Here is a 19540-nt window from a genome sequence, read left to right as displayed (position 1 = left end):
AAAATACCACATTGTATACCTTAAATACATGCAATTTTTATTCTTCGATTATACCTCAGTAAAGCTGGGAAAAGGTCTAATAGAACACAAAGGCCTCAGGAAAGGGAACTGAAGCAGCGCAGGACTGATGTTAGAATATTATCCCAGTGCGGAGAGAAGGAAGACAGTGGATGGCACTGGGCAGAGGGGAGGAAAAGAACAGGGAAGGGGACCTGAACACACTTCCCTGGTCCCTTTCTTTTCCTATTTCACTTGAGGCAAATGCTGGACCAGCCCCAGGGCCTGAGAGCATACATGGTCTCTGGGGTGTTTCAGATGTCCTTCTGTCTCTGGAAATTCCATCCTCTGCCCAAGGGCTAACCTCTGGGGGTCCCTGCTTGACTTGCCATAAATTCACAAGAAACAACAGGTCCTACCCAGCTCACGAGGGATTCAGGATGGACTTGTTAGAAGCAAGATAAACTCTCAGTTTAAAAAAAAAAAAAAAAAAAAAATTGAAACCTATTTTCAGGAAACCACGCTAGTAACTTAAACCAAGGACAGGAGCCCCATATGACACAGAACCACATCCAAAATGTAGATACAAGTCCTTTTGTCCCTTCTTCTGAGTCACCTGCGGATCTTTGAAGATGGTCATCCTCACCTCTCACCATCCCCACTCCTTTTGGGGGACATCTAAATGGGGCTGGATCTGCGCTGTCTGAGACAAAAGAAGAAAGAAGGGCCAGTTGGTAAGTCTTAGCTCCTCCCCCTGGCCATGACAGGCTTTTCTCCTGGGACACCCTGGGGAAGGGCAATTGGCAGGGTTGAAAAGTGCAACTTCCCCCTCCCCTTCACACACACACTCACGGTGGCCAAAATGGTTCTCAGGAGGAGACCAACTATGAGGTAGACCACGTTAATCTTCAGGACCTCTTACCATCTAAAAACCACCTTCCAGTACCCTCCACCACAGGGCAGGAACTGTGCCAAGCCTTTCGAGTTCACTAATCCCTCATAATACCAGTATAAAATAGGGATTATAATCCCAGGTTTATAAAGGAGAGAAGCTGGTTGCAGAAAAGTAACCTGCCCAGGTGCCTGGGTGGCTCAGTGGGTTAAACCTCTGCCTTCTTCTCAGGTCATGATCTCAGGGTCCTGGGATCAAGCCCCGCATCGGGCTGTCTGCTTGGCAGGGAGCCTGCTTTTTCCTCTCTCTCTCTCTGCCTGCCTCTCTGCCTACTTGTGATTTCTCTCTGTCAAATAAATTTTTAAAATCTTTAAAAAAAAAAAAAAAGTAACCTGCCCAACATGACAGAGCCAGTGAGAGGTGGCATGAGGTCTACTTCACCCAAACACTACTATGCTATCTAGAGCACCCCCCTTCCCTGGGTCTCCCCAAAGTCACCGAATGTGTTTGTTCTGCTCAAGGCTCCCTTCTGGGAGAAAGAGCCCTAAACTGTACTGAGAACTTCATGGAGAATAGAAAAGCCTCAGGGTGCTGTAGGAAGAGCACTGGATGAGGAGTCAGAGAGATGGACATGGGTGTGAGTACTTCTACCATCTTGGTGAATTTGATCACTCCGCACCTTCACTTGGTCATGCTTTCCATATCTGGAAAAGGAAGTGGTCAGATCATTATTTGTTCCTTCCAGCTTTCAAATATTGTCTCTCAAATCCTGGTATTTTAAGAGGATCTTGCAGAGGATAATGTTTAACCCAAAGGAATGACTCTGCATTGTGCAGTTTCTAGCAAAAACAAAAACAAAAATCAAGCAGAGACTACTTCCTGCTGTCCCTCTGAAATCAGGCCACAAGTACAGGCAACTTCTCCTATGATCTAATAACAAAGGCATTCCCTTAAATATGTCTGGAAATGGAGAGTATATAAACACCCTTTCAAATATGATTGCATTTTGATTCCTGCACCTATGAAACAGATAAGGAAACTTGAGTCTGGGTTATTGACTGACTTGGGCCATTATAAAAAGCTGGGAGATGGTGATGTGAAGGCTGGTCTTCCAACATCAATACAATCACAACCAAAGGGATACTCCTATAAGTGCCTCATGTTTGGATCTGGAGTCCTACCGCAGCAGAAGCCCATCCACACACCTAAGCGATCACCATCAGCATCGTTACCATTATCATCCACAATGATCTTGCTGGAGAATATAACAGACAGTAAGTAATAGTGGCTGAAACAATTAATAAAGGAGGCTAGTGCTGTTTCCACACTTGCATCCAAACCCCTGCCAACTCCACCCACAAGAAAGATCAGCCCTGCTTGGAGACGTGCACACATCCACATGTGCATACACATGGCCTCCTGGCTCTCTCCTCTCCTCGTCTCAACTCCTGAAAAGGTGCACTGGCGAGTCCTTCCTTTCCAGACATGGCCCTTTCAGCATCCCTCAGTCTGGTACTGCTGACAGGTTTGGCTAGGGCCAGAGACCAACAGGAAACCACAGGCTTTCTCCACTGCCTGCCTACTTTCAGTTATGAGGTGTGACAATGGTGTTTCACACCATGTAATCAACCCTGCCCTTCCAACTCTGTTTCTTAAAAAATTCATAAGCATACCAAGAAAGAGAAGAAAACACAAAACAGAACCAGAGGGGGAAAAGGCAATCGTGAAATGAATTTGACTGCAGAAGCTTATGTTCCTGTAGGCATAGTAGATATTAATAATTCAACAAAATATTACAGTAATTACTATACTTTGCAAAATCACAACAGTGCACTTTAGCACAACTCCTACCAATCTCCCTGCAACTGCAATTAATAAATAAAACACAATTCCCTATATTAAATTTGTTGTTTAAAAGCTAAATATTTTATCAGAACTAATATAGTTTAAATAATCAGTCAAGACCGAGAAAAATCCCCGGCCCCTAGTTTCTCCCCACTTGAAGTGAAATCCCATCTTCACAGCTAGAACAGAAACTGACTTCAGCCAACAAGAAGATACTAAGTGTTGTGGCTGGAAGGTCCCTGTTGAGGGATCTGAGAACCCCTGGGCTCCGACGCTCTGCTGGAATCGAAGCAGGCTGCTGGAAAGGGAGAGAAGGGAGAAAGGGGGAAGATTAATTCTTTTGGACCATGACCTCTGACCTACCTCATGCAGCTGTGGGAAAAGCCATGAATTATAAAGAGAGGTGAGGGGCAGGAAACCACTGCAGACACACCTAAGTATAGCCCTGAGCATGTATGAGGCTAATGACCTTGAAATATAGGTGATACTTGATACTCTAGTATACCTTGATACTCTAGTTATGTTTGCACAAATTTGCTCCATCCGATCTATCAAGTTCTGATGATTTCACCTGCTGTATCAGTTACCTTTTGCGGCACAAATGCTACAAAACAAACCACTCAAACCTCAACAGCTTATTCTCCCAAGAATCACTTATGCTCGTAACTGTATAGGCAGCTGGAGGTTGGCAGACACAGCTAGGCCTGGCTGGGTAGTTCTGTGGCTCTTGGCTAGGCTGGGCTCATGTAGGCAAGGCTTGGCTGGGTGTGACTATATAGGACTTGTCACGTTCTTCTCCCAGGACCCGCAGACTAACCTGGGCACGTTTCCTCATGGCTACTGCAGAGGCACGAGGGAGCAGGTGGACACATGAGGCCTCTTGCTAGCTAAGCTGGGAACTGGCCCTTCTTCCATTGACCAAAGCAAGTCACAAGGCCAAACCCAAAGTTAGGAGGCGGAGAAGGAAGGCCCCACCCCCAGAGAAAGGGCGTTCCTAGGGCCCAGTACAAAAGGAATTATAAGGAGGAGTGAAGAATTCTATAGAGAAACCAACAATACAATCAACTCCACCTGCTAAATACTTCTTCGGTTGGCTTCCCCTCACCCACCTCCATGGCAACCATGCTAGCCGTCACCCTCTCTAACTATAGTGACAGTCTGGTCTCCTTTTCCCTGTCTAATCCCCAGGGTGATCAGAGTAGTTTTATTTAAAGCAAATTTAATGATATGACTCTTCTACTTTAAACCCTCCCAATGGGCTTACCTCCTTGTTCTTGGGCTATAGAATAAATTCCTTCTCCTGGACCCATCCCCATACCTGCCTGTCTAGCTGCTTCTCTCTCCAGCCCACAAATCCTGTACCCCAGCCACAATATCCTTCTCTCTGTCTCTTTTATATACCTTCTTCCCTCGTGTCCCAGAAGCTGTGTGCCCAGAACATTCTCCCCTCTCCTCTTCACCTAATTAACCCAGTGCATTTTTGAGATCCCAGCTCATCTGCTTCTGCCTCTCTGTCCTCTCCAAGTTAAATGTGCTTAGTGTAATCCTTGATAATATCATGAACCTCTCCCTCCAAGCACTGATCACCCATTATATACTCAGAGCCCAGCAGCACCTGGCACACAGCTCCACAAATACTTGTTGAATTCTGATGACCATTTTAAAAATCTATCTTATATTTTTAAAATGAAAAGTGGCCAACACTACTCTTTGGGGGCTGAGTTTTATATTAAAGGTATTCAGACAATAAGTGTCTATGGCACATTGCTCTGTAGTATTCCATCCCCCAAACCTTGTTGCTGATTCTGGATAAATCTGATTGTAATGCATCAGGTCTCCTTAAAGGTTGTGCATCACTAACCTGAACAAAGCCACAGGTGGCCTATGCTAGACACCTCCTTTCCCTACCCTCATCCATCCTGAGTGGGAGAGGGACACATATAATCCAAAATTAGCAAATGATACAAAACCAGCAAGTAATCTAAGTCCTTCAACGATCCAACAGAAATTTTTTTAACCCTAGATTTCTATGTCTAGATAAACCATCAAACCAGTGTGAGAGCCAAATACATTGTTGACATGTCAAGAATGAGGAAACAAACAAACAAACAAACTAAGGCTCAATCACTTGGTGGCCATACAATTTATCATCCAAGCCAGGATCTTCTGAGAATTAAAAGAAATCATTATATCTGTATCAGGACACAGGAATAAGCCAGGACATTACTGTACCCTGTCTACAAAAAGAAAGTGAAAAGGAAAATCAGACCCCAAGAAAAGAAGAATGGAGCCCAAGAAACAGAAGCAACTAACGCAGGAGTAGAACAAATAGAAAAGAGTAAGTGGCAACAGGAAGGCAGACTGAGAAAGAAATCAGTACAAATTAGAACATCCAGTAATACAACTAAGATGCTGGAATATCTTAGCACAATGGTAAAGACGCAGATGTCTCTTCTGTCTAGGAGGAAGATAAAACAATTAGAAATGCAAGACAAAAACAGAGCTATATGACAAAGTTATGGCCCAAACTACTCATGTGGCAGAATCCTGAGCAACTGTCAGAACATAAAATCATCTTCCTGATCTCAGAGCTCGGGACGCGTCTCATCACGTCACACAGATCTGGTTGTGAGGACTGTCAACCAGGCTATTTGACTGTTTTGTCAATAATCAAACAAGCATAATATTCTCAATATTCTCCATATTTTATTGGTTTTCATTCGCTGTGGTCTAGATTATATCTGATGCATTTCCTAAGCATCTCACACTGTTCTCTTTTCTCTAACATCCTCCCAGTAGGGGTTTCCCATACTCAAGACTACATGCTTTTTGGGGGGTCCAGTCTGCATCACCAGATATTAGAGCAGATGCTCCCCAGATACTTCAGATTATCGGAAAGGAATAAGACTGAGCAATCAATCCAGGTCAAGTCCTGGAACAAATGTTTTTTTAAACATCCAAATGACACTCCCATCTGAGAATTTTATTATATCAGATGTGACTTGAAATAAATTGTACGTCATGCCTGGAATAAGAAGCCTGAGGTTTTTCATACCATGGTATGTGTACTAATGGAAGTGGATCACTTCTGCTGGGAAAAGGCAAAACAAGGTGGTTGGTGCACATGGTCTCAAATCTGTTGTGGGAAGATGTCTGGCTGCTTAGTAAAGGAGAGGTAAGGTGAACTAACACCTTGAATGCATATCACCCCTGTTCATATTGCTTTGAGAAGTGTTCTTTTTCAAGTGCTTCCAGGTGCCTTATGTCATTATTTAATGGTGACATAAAGAGAGCAAGTAGGATTGTCCCCATTTCGCACGTAAAGAAATGATTGACCTAATATCACATCTACCTTGTGCTGAGATGGGCCTGCCTCAATTTATGCAATTTATCCATTTTATAGATAAAGAATCAGAATCCCAGAAAATTCAATGCCTTAATTAGCATCACACTATGCAAAGAAAGAAATGAATGAATGAATGCATGCTCACCTGCCTGGGTAAGACCAAATTTGCGCACCCTTCAAAGAAACATTTTCCGGTATTTTTATCATCATTCTAGACTCTTTCCTTACTAATGCACCCATTTAAAAAAAAAACAGGGTGCCTGGGTGGCTCAGTGGGTTAAAGCCTCTGTCTTCAGCTCAGGCATGATCTCAGGGTCCTGGGATCAAGTCCCGCATCAGGCTCTCTGCTCAGCAGGGAGCCTGCTTCCCCCCCACCCTGCCTACCTCTCTGATTACTTGTGATCTTCGTCTGTCAAATAAATAAATAAAATCTTAAAAACACACACACACAATTTTTATTCATAGACATATACTGAAGAGTCTTTATTCCCTTACACTTAAGAAATGGTGACCTGGCTGAAGACAATTAGTGTACATCAGAAACCCAAATCTAGGGGTCTCAGCTCCAAGGCAACAGTCTTCCCAACATATTATGATGCCCCTCATTGATGAGATCTTAGAAAGGAACATAATAAAGGCAAGCTCAGCTGCTCCCTGCCCAAATCCTGACCATATCTTAGAAAAAGAAGAATTGCGCCCATTCCCAGGCAGGACTTCATCTGCCAAGATGATGGTAGAGGAAGCCTCTGTGCATTATGAAGACCCCACACAGGCTCTGCGGTAACATGAGGCTCCTCATCCTTGAGAAATGACAGGGAACACTAATTTGGAGATGTCATCCCCTCCTCAGAGTCCCAGCACCATGTTCCTGCCATTCAGTATAATTCAAGTGTGGGCCCCTTTCCTCTGGTAGGGGCCAACTCAAAAGGAGGACCCTCACAGAAATAGGGTGAATGATTTCATCTCCCTCCCCACATCCAATACATACCATGGGAGAGCCCTGGGCAGGCTTTTAGAAGAGGCTGAGGGAAATTCTTGGCTTGGTGGGATGGTTAAATTTATGTGTCTATTTGACTAAGCAGTGGGGTACCCAGATATTTGGCCAAACATGACTCGGTGTACCTGTGAGGGTGTTTCTAGAAGAGATTAATATTTGAATCAGTAGACTGAGTAAAGCCCATTGCCCTCCCAATGTGAGTGCCCTCGTCCAAGCCATGAGGGATTGATTAGAATAAAAAGGCTAAGTGATAAATAATTCTTTCTCTCTGCTTGACTATCTTCAAACTGGGACACTGGTCTTCTGCCCTCAAACTCAGACTCAGACTGGAACTACAACATCAACTCTCCTGGGTCTCCCACTTCCCACCTATAGTTAGGACTACTTGGCTCCCGTTATAGTGTCTGATAATTCCTTATAGCAACTTCTTTTACCTACATATACATCATATCCTATTGCTACATATCCTACACACACACACACACACACACACACACACACTCACACACACATATCCTATTGCTTCTCTTTCTCTAGAACGCCCACACTAACACACTTGGAAATAACCATGGTATCTTCATTTCCATTCCTCTAGAAACACACCCTGAAACGAAGACTTGAATTCAAGGAGGTTTTCTGGGAGGTGACCCCAAGAAATACTGTTGGGGGGTAGGGACATGAGAGAGGGATGGGAAGGTAGCTCATAATGCAAATAAGTTACCACAGTAGGCAAGTGGGGCTTAATCCCAGTGGAAAACAAGTCTCAGATTTACTCCACCTCGAAGTGTAAGGGAGTTGGGTGTTTATCCACCAACTTCCCCTGGTCTTTGATAAGTGGCTGCTCTGTATCCCTTGATGGGAATAAATTCCCTGACACTGATCAAAGTGAGTTCCAGCAGGCAAACAGCCGCTGGTACTGGTGGTTAGAAGTCAGGCCAGCATGCAGATAAACACCGCGTGCCAAAGGGATACAGGCAGGGAACCAACAGATTTGCTGCAAATGGACAGACACTCAACTTACCCCACTTCCTGCCTAGGCAAATCATGAGAACATTCTTAACCAACATAATAGCCTACAATATTAGACCCCTTATGTGCACTGTCTCTAAGCTTACCAACAATCCAATAGTTCACCATTATCCCAACTTAACAGCCAGTGAAACTGAGGCTCAGAGATCTGTTCAAAGTCACTATTGCTTGGGGGACCTTCTCATAACCCAAAAGACATTTCAGGGTCATGATTAATCTTCCAGTCAAAAATTTGCTTTCGAGTATAAGTATCACTGACAGGAACAGTGATATGCGCCACTCTTGCCTCTCAAAATACTTTCCTCTACCTACCACCACCCTGGAAAACACATTTCTCTGCATCTCCAGTTTTCTGGTTCTGAGACTCTTACTGTAACAAGTCCCTCCACTACATGTAATCACATTCAGATATGGTGCCTTCAGCTACTTTTCGAGCCCTGAAAAAATGTTCAACTCAGTAATTGTTCTCCGTCTCCCACTGAGAACAGATTTGAGAAAGAAAAAGTTCATTTCTGAGGCAGCAGTGTAATCCTTAACCTGACTCTAACCATCTGGAAAAGAAAGTGCCGACCTCACCAGAGTCGCCAAGAAGACTTGGGCACTACCGAATCAGGCACGTGGGATATGAGCCCTGGGGAGAGAGAACGGAGACGGCCAGGGGTGCAGGTCCTAGGCCTGGGGAGCAGCAAGAAGAGGCCTCCCCACCCCTTCAAGACACTCATTCTTTACCCAGGCAACTTTAAGTGTTTAAGAAAGTATTTATTCCGTTCAACTCAGTAGGCTTCTACTGACTGAAGCAGCCTGTGCACATCACGCAGGCACAGGAAGCAAAGGGACCGAGGGAGAAAACGCACAGAGACAGGGGAACCAAGCCTGAGCACCACTTCCTGCTGAATATAATTCTAGAGTCTTCACTGGGTCAGGGATGGGTCGAATGACTGCAGAATGGGCGTATTTGAACAAAACACCCATTTCCTTGTTTTCTGCGGGGAGCGGCTGAATGATCAACCGCCCAGGACTGAAATGCCCGGTGGTCGATCCACACGCATCTATGGGTCAGCAAACACCCCCTCCCACAATGCACCTGCAGGACGCCGTTTCTCCTCTTCTCTCCTTTGGGACAATTCCTTGTGCCGCATTGTTTTTTATTATTTCATCCTATTTATTTTCACTTCTTTCCCAGGGCAACACTCCCTCTAGTGTCTGTGGAGGGATCTCGGGTTCCAGTCTTGGTACCTAGGGTGCAGGCGGGAAGAGAATTCGAGCCTGATCTTGATGAGTAGAAATCACGACAAGATAACTAGTGGCTTGGTCAGTGTGATATTTCTGGGAAGGAGGCTGCAGATATTCTGCAGGTAGTTCTGGTCATGGCTAGTCCCACTTTACACCAGGCATGAAGCAGAGAGAGCCAGGAGATCAAGAGGAGGAGCAAAGCTGAAACACTGAGGTCTATCCTATGGTTTCCATGTAGATGAGTCTTTGGCCCTGCAGGCTCTATTTGCCACCCAGCCTGCCAGCAGCCCCCGGTTCTCTTACTTTCCTGAAGCTACACATCTCACTTGCTTCCTTTAAGAAGTCTTCCAAGGTTGGCTGTGAGGCCTAATTAGGGATGCCCAAGCCAAGAGAGGCTACTCTTCACCTGTCTGGGCACCTTCCTTAACCCTTCAATGAAATCCCGCCCTAAATGGCCAAGAAATAAGCTATTCATTAGTGTGATTTTTAAAAAACTCTTTAATTTTTTTCATTGCTTTTCAGTGTACCAGAATTATTAGCGTGATCTTTAACCTTGTTCTAACTATGTGACTCTAACCATTTCTACTACAAATTCTGAAAATGAATTTCAAAGGCCCCAGTCATTCGCTTCTCTATCTCTTCCACTGTCTGTGTCAGCGCAACTCAGAGAGATATCACAGAGGCTCATTTGCCTGAGGACCCCAACAGGAGGTGCCTGAAGTGAGCATCTCCTGGAGGGTCTGGCCAAGGCTTTGCCACCGGCTCCCTGGAAAACCTGGAGCAGGAACCTCCTTCCTCCACTTCAATGTTTCCATCTGAAAAGGAAGGGAAAGCTGTTTCCCATATAAAAATAACAACCAAAGCAAACTGCCGAAATGGAGGGCTTACCACGGGCCTGACACCTCTTTTAAGCACTTTGCCATGTTCATGATCTCACTGAATCCTTCCAACAGCCCAATACAAGGGAGACTATTAGGACCCATCTCTTTTTATAGATGAACAAACAGTGAAGAAAGAATAACAACTTGCCAGCTCTTCCACAGCTAGGAAGAGACAGAGGCAAAATTTGAACCCAGGCACCTGTTTCCAGAACCCATGCTGTTCTTTACTATGCGACTGCTCCCCCAAAGTTCTAAAGAAGATTGCATTTGTGAGAATACACTCCCCCAGTATGAATTCACACCCAGACCAAGTAACCCACAATGTGCCGCCTAAAAGGATCCTGGATTGCCCTATCTAGCTCTATTTCCAGTTTCCCTCCTAAACTGGGTTCTTATCCAGTGGGTGCCAAGCAACAGGCCCCCCACAGAGCAGCGGGCAGTTCTGCTGGCCAACAGTCCTGTATGGTCAGCCCCCCTGTGCTCCAAGTTCCTCTCATCTCAACCCCGTGGGGATGGTTTCCTCTGCTCCCCAGCAAGGAGTTAACAGCAGAAAGCTATTTGCGCAATCCTGAAGTTCTTAGACTCCATTACTTTTTCCAAATTTACTACAGCACATTTATTAGCGTACTCTAAAGAAAAGCATTTCCATAAATAATTAAACCCCAACTACACTGATCAAAATAAATGAGCAAAATGTGCCTGGTGATGCAACCAGGCTTGATTCACTCACTAACTCGAATAACGAGGTGACTCATAAGAGGCCCCATTAACGACAGTTAGGAAGATACAGCTTGTCCGACATTGAGGAGTTTGGTATTTATGGTGTACAGTGGACGGTGGGCGGGATGGATGTAGGACATGGTCAGGGAATCAGAGGGACACACCTAATCCTGGGCCTGTTTGGGTAGCCTCATATATATTTGTCCTTAGCCTCAGTCTATCCTACCTATAAAATGGGCAGCATCCTACCTCCCCTGAGCAAAAATGCATAAGTCCTCTTAGAAGAAAAATGGCTTGTAAGCCCCAGGAGAAAGGAGAAACCTGGGAGTGAGTAAGGGATGGCTATACAGAGAAAAGGAAGAGTAGAGTCCAGACGACAGGATGCCATGTTTCTGTCTGAGCCTCTCACCCCTCATCTCTATGCAGAAGGAGTTGATGAAGACAATTACCCATGTGCACCTCTATCCTTGACATTCTGGGAGTCTCAGTGCCGTAGTACCTCCCCCAGGGACCCTCTGTCCTCTGAGCTCATAGCCTGAAATGACGGCTTGACAACTAACTACACACCCCCCATGGCTTCTATCTTGGTGTCATGTGTTATTCAACTTTACTGAGAGCAATCTCCCATCCAAAGCATATTGGAAGACCTTGAGGCAAATGCTGTCTGATCCTGGTTTGTCCGTCCCTCCACCGCACCCCTACCAGCCCCACATCGCCCAGAACACGGCCGCACGCATAGGAAACACTCAGCGAATGGCTGAATATCTTCCGTAAGTCCATCTGATCTCCGACGTCCAAGAGGAAGCAGCCAGGATTACTGTCTAGTTACTATTTCTATCTCTCACTTAGTGGCATAGAGATGCCTCCAGATCTTGGGCTACAATTTATATACGAAATAATCAACCAGGTATATAAACTCAATGCTGTTGAGAGACAGTGCCAGCGTGTCCTTTCCATGCAGCTAAGGCATTGCCTGGTTCCCTGAAGTCAGTTCAGCGAGTGTATACTAAGCCATGGGACAAGGCCTGTGCCACATGCCAGGAGGAGAAGAGCAGAACTCACGCTGCGGGGTGGGGGAGGGGTGGTTGTCGTTATTTCATCCTCACCCCTCATCCCTCACCTCGAAAACACTTAACAAAATAATACGAAATTAAAATAAACAAGTACTCAACTGAATCATAATTCTGTGTGTGGTACAGTCTTTAAATTCTCCAATCAAGAAAAAGGGAAACAAATGCTCTTAAGGAAAGCTCTGTAGAGACACCGCATTTGAATCTAGAGCAGAGCTATGAAACACAGGAGCATCTCAATAGAGGAAGAAGGGCAATCCAAGTGGAGAAGACCTCATGGGCAAAGGCTCGTGGTCAGCGGAGCTTGGGACAATGAAGGCGCTCCCTTGGCTAGAGTGAAGGAACCCAACATGAAAGAGTCCGACAGAGAGGCAGAGAAGTAGACCCAGGACATACACAGTGAAGGGCCCTGAACGCCAGGCTAAAGGACTTTGGATCTGAATCCAAGAAGGTGAAGGCACTGGAGCCGGAAAGTAGACATACTCCCTGAAAACGCCTGGTTACAGAAACTCTCAAGTGATGGAGAACCCAGGAATGAAATCACTGACATCCCAAGGGACAAGAACTTCTAATTCCTTGGTCACTTCTGCCCAAGAAGACTTGAGGCTGTCACTCTTCACCCACTTGGTGGAATAAGGCTGAGTCCTTCCTGCATGGGAGGCAGAGCCCTCTCATCTTCACTCACTGCGGGCAAAACCAGAGCACCATGCAGACCCTTCTCTCTGCCATCCCCCACACCAGCAGGTGAGCATGGCTTGTCAGCTTCCACCCACCCCCTCCCCCCATGCCGGTTCCTCCCACCCAAGGTGGCAGGCTGATGCTCACCTCCCATATTTCCAACTCCAACTCCATAAGACCCCTTTCCTCCCAAGCTTGCTGAAAAATGACCCTTCAACGTTTTCCTGCGATAAGGAAAGTTTCGAGCCTGCCCAGAGGCCAAAGAAAGCAGGAAATCAACAGGTGAGTCAAGCCACCAGCCCTCAGATGTACCTAGCCTTGGATGAACCCCTGGCACAGACCCTCACTCAGCAGGTCTGGCTCTGTGCATCTCTCTGCTCCTTAAGGGGTGATTCAGGCCCCACCCATCATCCAGTTCCAAAACTCCCCAGTGACAATACGAGATTTACAGAGCCCAAGGAAAAAGCAGTTCTCCCCTGTGCCCCCTGAACCTTCTAGCCACTGGAGCCACAACCTGCTCCCCCCCCCCTTCTCTTAAATCCAACACAACTGAGGAAGCCACTTCCCAGCACTCCTTCTTTGCCAACTACGAAGCAAGTTCCAACCACTGCAACTCTGCAATCATTAAATCAGACCTCCCAATTAAGGAGTTTGCAAATTCTGCTCACCTTGGAAATCACCACAGGATCTGAGAAGCAAATCACACCCTGTAACCCAGCCATCAGAAGAAAGGCAGAGCAGACAAATAGAGACAAATAGCCTGAGTCCAGACCCCTCCTCGCCCCCCCCACCCCCAACCCCAGGCCAACAGTGACTGTTCTGTCCCAGCTCCATCCCAAAGGAGAGGCTCCCCTTGTAATATTAATTAAAAACAGATTCTTTTTGGCAAACCCCAGAAGAACAGTTTCAGTGGCAGACTTCTCTATTAAGCCTCTGCGAAGGCAAAATGCATTAAGATATTGTGACACGAGAACTGTGAACAGAGAGGATGAAGGCAAGACAATGCAGCCAAAGGCCATTTGAAAAATCTGTTTGAGAGCCACAATTAGCTGCTCCAGTGAGTGAAATACAATTAATCTGATCAAAGCTGTCACTATTTTGCACATTAGGAGTAAATATTTTAGAACACAGTCCAGCTGAATTAGTTAAAGGTATGAAATCCCGCCTGGGAACATCTGTGTGCTCTACCTCCTGGAGTGCTAGGAGTGGGGGATCCGGAGGGGACCGGGGAATCATCAGCATTCCCTGCTTCTCTTCACCAAGGTGCATTGTTGGGCACATTAATTGAAAAGTATCTGGCAAGTCATTCCTACCAGACACACACTGCAGGGGTAGAAGCCTGCAAATCACCCTCCACTGCCAGTGAGCTGCTGGCAAGAAAGGGGGGTGAACGAGGGAGACATCAGCATTCTCAGCTCAGCACCAGGAAGGGGGATCCCCCGCCAGGGTTACTCCAAGCAGGAGGGGGCACAGAGAAGTGGACTGTCGCCTTCACAACTTTCCAGTCTCCAGAGCCATGCTTTGCCAATTCACAGAGCAAACAGAAGGCATTCTCCTTCATTGGAAGGAGAAGGGCAGAATGAGGTTTCTTTTTTCTGTTTCCTTGAAGCCCTGGGGATGGAACTCCCTCTGGGTGTTTGTGAAACACTCTCTTGCCCCTTAATCACCAGGAGCCCAGCTGGAGACTGCCAGAGAGAGGGTGGCAAATGTCCCTCTAGAGTAGAGGCTCCAAGCCCAAGTCCCCTCACATCTCCCCAGAACCCCTGGCAGGGCAGTAAGGGTCAGAGAGGGATCCAGTCTCCAGCAACTTCTTGACAGCTCATGGCTCAAGCCTTCTGTGCACTTCCTTTTTTGCCCCCAAGCTATCTGACCCCAGTCCTTGAACCAAAGTGAATCCATGACTACAGCCTTGGACAAGAATTTCCCTCTGCCCCCTGACATCCCTGGGCACACCTGGACAAATGGAGCAGACCATGTCCAGCTCCGCATGCCTGGCGCCAAAATGTCAGAGTGGACTTTGATTTCAGTTATATGGACTGACTGAAAACCCTCCCCCAGTGGGAATTCAAGTCAAGGATGAGGTCCACCAAAGGCACTTGGAAGGAGGCCAGGAAACCCCAGTAGCCTTCCCAGAAAAGGACATGTTTAGTACTTTGAAAGTCAGAAGAGAAGAGGAAATTCTCTTTTCATGCCAAAAGAGCCTAGTGCCAGGACATCTCCCTCCACTCTGAAACCAATGATGAAGGAAGCTTCCAGAAAGTTCATCATCCCCCTCGCTGCTCACCCTGGCTTTTATTTACAGCATATTCTTTCGTTGTCTTCAGGAAAGGGGGATGGGGAATAAAACCAACCTAGTAATGTTGCAGACACTGGTTTCCCCGTTCTTCCCACAGGGTATTTCCTTAAAAATCTCTCAAAGACAGAACCACATGAACATGTTTCCCCCTCTTCCCTCAGAGCAACACAGACCTGATCCTCAATGAAGCCTTTCCTGCTGATACTGTCTGTACAGTATGGTCCCAGGAGGTAGTGCCTCTCCCCCAGAAAGGAAGGACAGGACAACAAGATGGGGTCCCTGTACCCAACGTGTGTTGCATTGTCCTTTGCTTGAACAGTTAAGACTGGCCAAGAACACAACCAGTAAGCATCCTGAGAGCTGTTCCTGGATTGCCCAAATCTCACTGCTGCCCCTAAGGGCTCCAAGGCCAACAGGTCCATCCCCACCCCCAGGAGCTTCTGCCCCTCTTTCAACTACAAGCTATTTCCCCTGGTTGGGTGGCTGGGACTAGACTTGTCCCCTCACTTCCTCTGCTGCACATCTGCCTGGAAGATGACCAGAGAAGGTCATGCACATGTTACTGTTTGCAAAAAGGATCCTCTCTAAAGTGCCATCGACAAGTCAACATATGAAAAAATGATCCATAAAATTAAAGCACAGACAAGAAGAAAACTCTTTAGGCGGAGTGAATTTATATTGTCCAAATGTGACAGTAATAAAGTCATAGATACGTGAGGACAGCACCTCCTCCTCCTAGACATACATTCACTTCCACACATTCTCCTCATCCTTCTTGCCCAGTGTGAACGTGAACACACACACACACACACACACACACACAATTCCTCATTATCAAACTAAAACTTAGTTGAGATTCACACCACCTGCTGTCAGAGAATTCCCTCTCCCTCTCTCCTCTGGGGACTTGCAAGTCTTCAATCACCCATCCCTGCCAGGGCACGCCATACCCACCCCCTCCCCCTGCCCAGAGTTGTGCGCTCCGAAGCCATGGAGGTCTTCGCTGGAGGCAGATGACGCCAGCCACCGCACCACTGGGGAGCCAGACCGCACACATCCTTCCACCCCGGCCTCTGTACCCTGCCTGGGCTGCCCGCTCCGTCCTGTGTGTCATTAAGAACCAGGAAATCTGCATGAGCAGCGCCGACGTCTACGCTCTGCGGACTCGTGGCTTTCCTGTTATCCACTCCTTACCCCTGTGACACCCCCAGGCCCTTTTAAAATAAGGCTAGAATTTTCCGGGGAAATCTTTAATGCCAGTCATAAGAGAAACACAAAGGGGAGGGGCGGTGCTTTCCGATCAAATGAGTTCCCCAAAGCTGCCTATAGACATCCATCACCCTCCAGACTCTGCCCAGCGCCGGGTTCTGATTTGATCCGGAGAGCCAGAGAAGCGGAAAGGGTTTTTGCAAGACAGGCTGAAAGTGGGGGCCGTGGACTGGAGGGGAGTGGGGGCAGATCGCGGGAGGCCGCCCCCCACCACCACCTCCGCCAGAGATCGCGTTACCAGCCGTTTCTTGGCGTGGCTGCACGGCGTTGGGGCCCGGCGGGAGGCTGGCTTTGCCGGCTGCAGTAGCTGCCCGGGCCGCCGGTGCTCCGAGCCCCACGCCCGGCCGCCAATGCGCCGGGGCCGCCGGAGTGGACTCAAGGGCGCCACCTGTCGGTACAGCTGCTCTCAGGGGAACCCGGCCGCAGAGAGAGAGCGGGTGGAGAGGTGCGCTGAAAGCACGGGGACCCAACTCCTCTCCGGGAGCCGTTTGTGCTGCGGGACGCAGCAGCCGAGGCGAGTTGTTTTTTGTTTTTGTTTTTGCTCAGAGACTTAGGTGTGCTTGTGCATGCGTAAGGGTGAGGGGTGAAGAATGGGCGGTGAATTTCACTTCACGCTTTAAACTTTTTTTTTTTTTTTTTTTTTTTTTAACTGCCTCTTTCCAAGCTTTCCAAGCAGCTGCCTGGGTTTCGAAGGGGGCTCAGCTGACCTGCAGGCCCGCGCTCGGGCGGACTAGGCGCAGCCTCCCCCCGGGCTGGGAGAAAGCGCGCCTGGAGCAGAAAGCAGCGACCGTAAGGCCGGCAGGAGTCTGGGTGTCCGAGCGGCCTCCAGCTCCTGGGTTCCCTTTCGCTTGAGTGGAGGGCAGAAGGGGGGAAGCTTGGCGGTCGCAGGAATCCGTCAGTTCGCCAATTCAGGCCGCGTCCTCACCCACGAATCCAAGCTCCCGACCGGAAAACTGACTCCCCGAGCCGAGTACCAGGGAAAGGGACCACAGATCCCTCCCCTGCTCATCTTTAAAACACGTCCCCTCTCCCTTCCGGGCGGCCCCAAATCTAGGGTCTCCAGCAAACAAACGTACACTCCATCTTACAACAAACTCCACTAACCTGTTGGGGGCGTGGGGGAAGCCGGATGAATCTGTTCTCTCTACAAGTCAGGGCGCCCCCGCCTCTGCCTCGACCCTCCAGCAACTATCTGTCCCCGGTTCCCGCCCTCCATTCTGCCCTGCTGTCAGGAGACACACAGATCCGCCGCGGGGCGGGTACTCACGCTGCTGTTGTGTCCCGACCAGTGCACCATGGCTTGATTGTGGGCCGAGTCCCCGGTCAGCGCGAACGAGGTACTGGGCAGCCGGAGCTCTTCGGCCGCCGCCCCCCCGGCCCGCGGCGCCTTCACCTCCTCCCGGAGACCCTTGGCCACAGGGCGGCTTCCTTTGGAACCATCGGCCAAAGCAGTGGCTCGGGCGTCCCCACGTTCCAGGCCACTGGGGGGTTGCTCCCGGCGACTTCTCCTCGCGCCGCCAGGCTTGCCCGGAGCCGGGGCGCCTGGTCCCCACCGCGCGCCTACCGGCGATGGTCCCCCGGCTTCTCCCTGCTTCTTTCCAACGCTGCCGCTGCCGCCGCCTGGCTGGGGCAGAGGCTCTGGTCCGGGCCGGCGCCCCAGTGCGGCGCCTCTCCGCGCCGTCACCAGCTCCTCGGGCCACTGGCTTACCACTGCCCGCGGGAAGAGAGGAAGAAGCGCCGGCGGCCGCGAAGCCGGGGCCGCGGGGCGCCCAGGACCGCCCGTCGCGCCCCAAGTGATCTCGGCGCCGGCCAGGACCCACGTCGACAGGAGCAGGAGCCCCGTCCGGGCGAGAGGCGCCCCGGGCCAGCCTGCGGGGCGCTCTGTGCGCGCTGCCTCCATCCCGCTGCGGCTGCCGCGGCTCGGGCTGCCGAGAGTGTGGCGCCCGCCGAGGTGCGGGTCCGGAGCGGGGGGTGTGCGCGCGCCGGCGAGCCAGCGAGCGAGTGTGTGTCGGGGGGAGTGGGGAGGGGGCGGCCGGGAAGGAGGTGGCTCGGGCTGGCGCGCCTCGCGGGTCCTCTCCACTCTTCCCTCCACGCTCTCGATCGCTCGCTCTCTCTTCCGAAAAAGGGTGATTCCAACACCCGGGAAAAATTAATAAATGCCCCCTCGGTGCTTTTTCCCCCTTAAAACAAGACCCCCCAAATCTTCCTCACCGAGCTCCTCCAGAAATTGTGTTAAAAGGAGTGTTCAAAGGTAATGAGAAAAATCCTCTTTTAAAACATGAAAATCAAGCCGGATCCAGGAGGAGGGGCTGGCGACGGACCCCAATCCAGAGTCTCTCCGAAATCCAGCCTCCAACCTGCTCCCGCCGAAGAGTTGGGAGCCGCTTCTGGCCGCGTTTGGGGGTTTACTCTTCGGGCCTGTTGTGGGGAACGGGAGATGGCGTGCAGGGGGGGGGGGTCTCAAGGGAGGAGGAGGAGGAGTAAAGTGTTTTCAGCGCCAACTGTTCGGGTTCCGAAGGCGAGGGGGAGACCAGAGCCTTCGCGTGAGGAGGCAGCGCGCGGAAGCCGAGCGCGGGATGGACCCGGGACTCCGCTGGCTGCTCCCGGGCCCGCCCCTCCCCGCCGTCCCCCCGCCCCTCAGCCCCTCACGGCTTGCGCCTCCGCCCGGTGCGGGGGCGCGGGGACTGCGTGCGTGCGCGTGCGTGCGCGCAGGCGGGAGAGGGTGAAGCCAGGGGTGCGCCAGGGGCTGGCGGGCGGGCGAGCGGGAGGGCGCCGCAGGGTGGGGGCACCTGGCAGAGCCCGGGGCTGGTTCGGTGTGCGGGGGCGCGCGGCTCCGTGCGTGCGCGTTTGCACGCGTATGTGTGCGTGTTAGTGTGAGCCACGGGGCGTGGGGCAGGGAGGGGTCCGCTCGGGCCGTGGGCGCGCGCCGATCACGCACGGGCTGTGTTTGCATTTCCTGAGCCTGCGAGTCCTCCGAAAGGCAATATTGAGAAGGCAGACCGCCCTGGAGAGCCCCCTCCTCCAGGCGCTCCGCGTACCCATGCTCCCCCACCACCGGCGGATGGAACTTGGTTATTCCTTAAGCCTCCTGCAGGGCGAGGAGAGAGCAAAGGGAGGCGCCGGCAGCAGGGTCAGGGGTTTGCCAGCTCTCCCCCGATCCACGGCTCTCCTTCCTGGGACCCTTGGTAGGAGGTTAGGAAAAGCAGTGGCGATCGGTTGTTCCCACTGCGGGGGCGGAATCCAGCTCCCATCTTCTAGCTTGGGACTGAGGTCGTGCCCTCACTCTT

At 49.8% G+C, this 19540-nt stretch overlaps 1 protein-coding gene across 2 annotated transcripts in view; it reads right to left on the bottom strand.

The window, feature by feature from the left end:
• SORCS3 (sortilin related VPS10 domain containing receptor 3) overlaps window positions 1–18868 on the bottom strand; it is a 587951-nt gene extending 569083 nt beyond the window's left edge. For both annotated transcript variants that reach the window (XM_082722548.1, XM_082722549.1), the window contains exon 1: window positions 17521–18868. In XM_082722548.1, coding sequence (XP_082578674.1) covers window positions 17521–18153 — 633 coding nt within the window. In that variant the 5' untranslated portion in view covers window positions 18154–18868. The remainder of the gene's footprint in view (window positions 1–17520) is intronic.
• Between the last annotated feature and the right edge of the window lie 672 nt (window positions 18869–19540).

This window comes from Mustela nivalis, assembly GCF_964662115.1.
Source record: "Mustela nivalis genome assembly, chromosome: 2".
In the NCBI taxonomy this organism is placed as follows: Eukaryota; Metazoa; Chordata; class Mammalia; order Carnivora; family Mustelidae; genus Mustela; species Mustela nivalis.
This window is presented reverse-complemented; position numbering and strand designations above follow the sequence as displayed.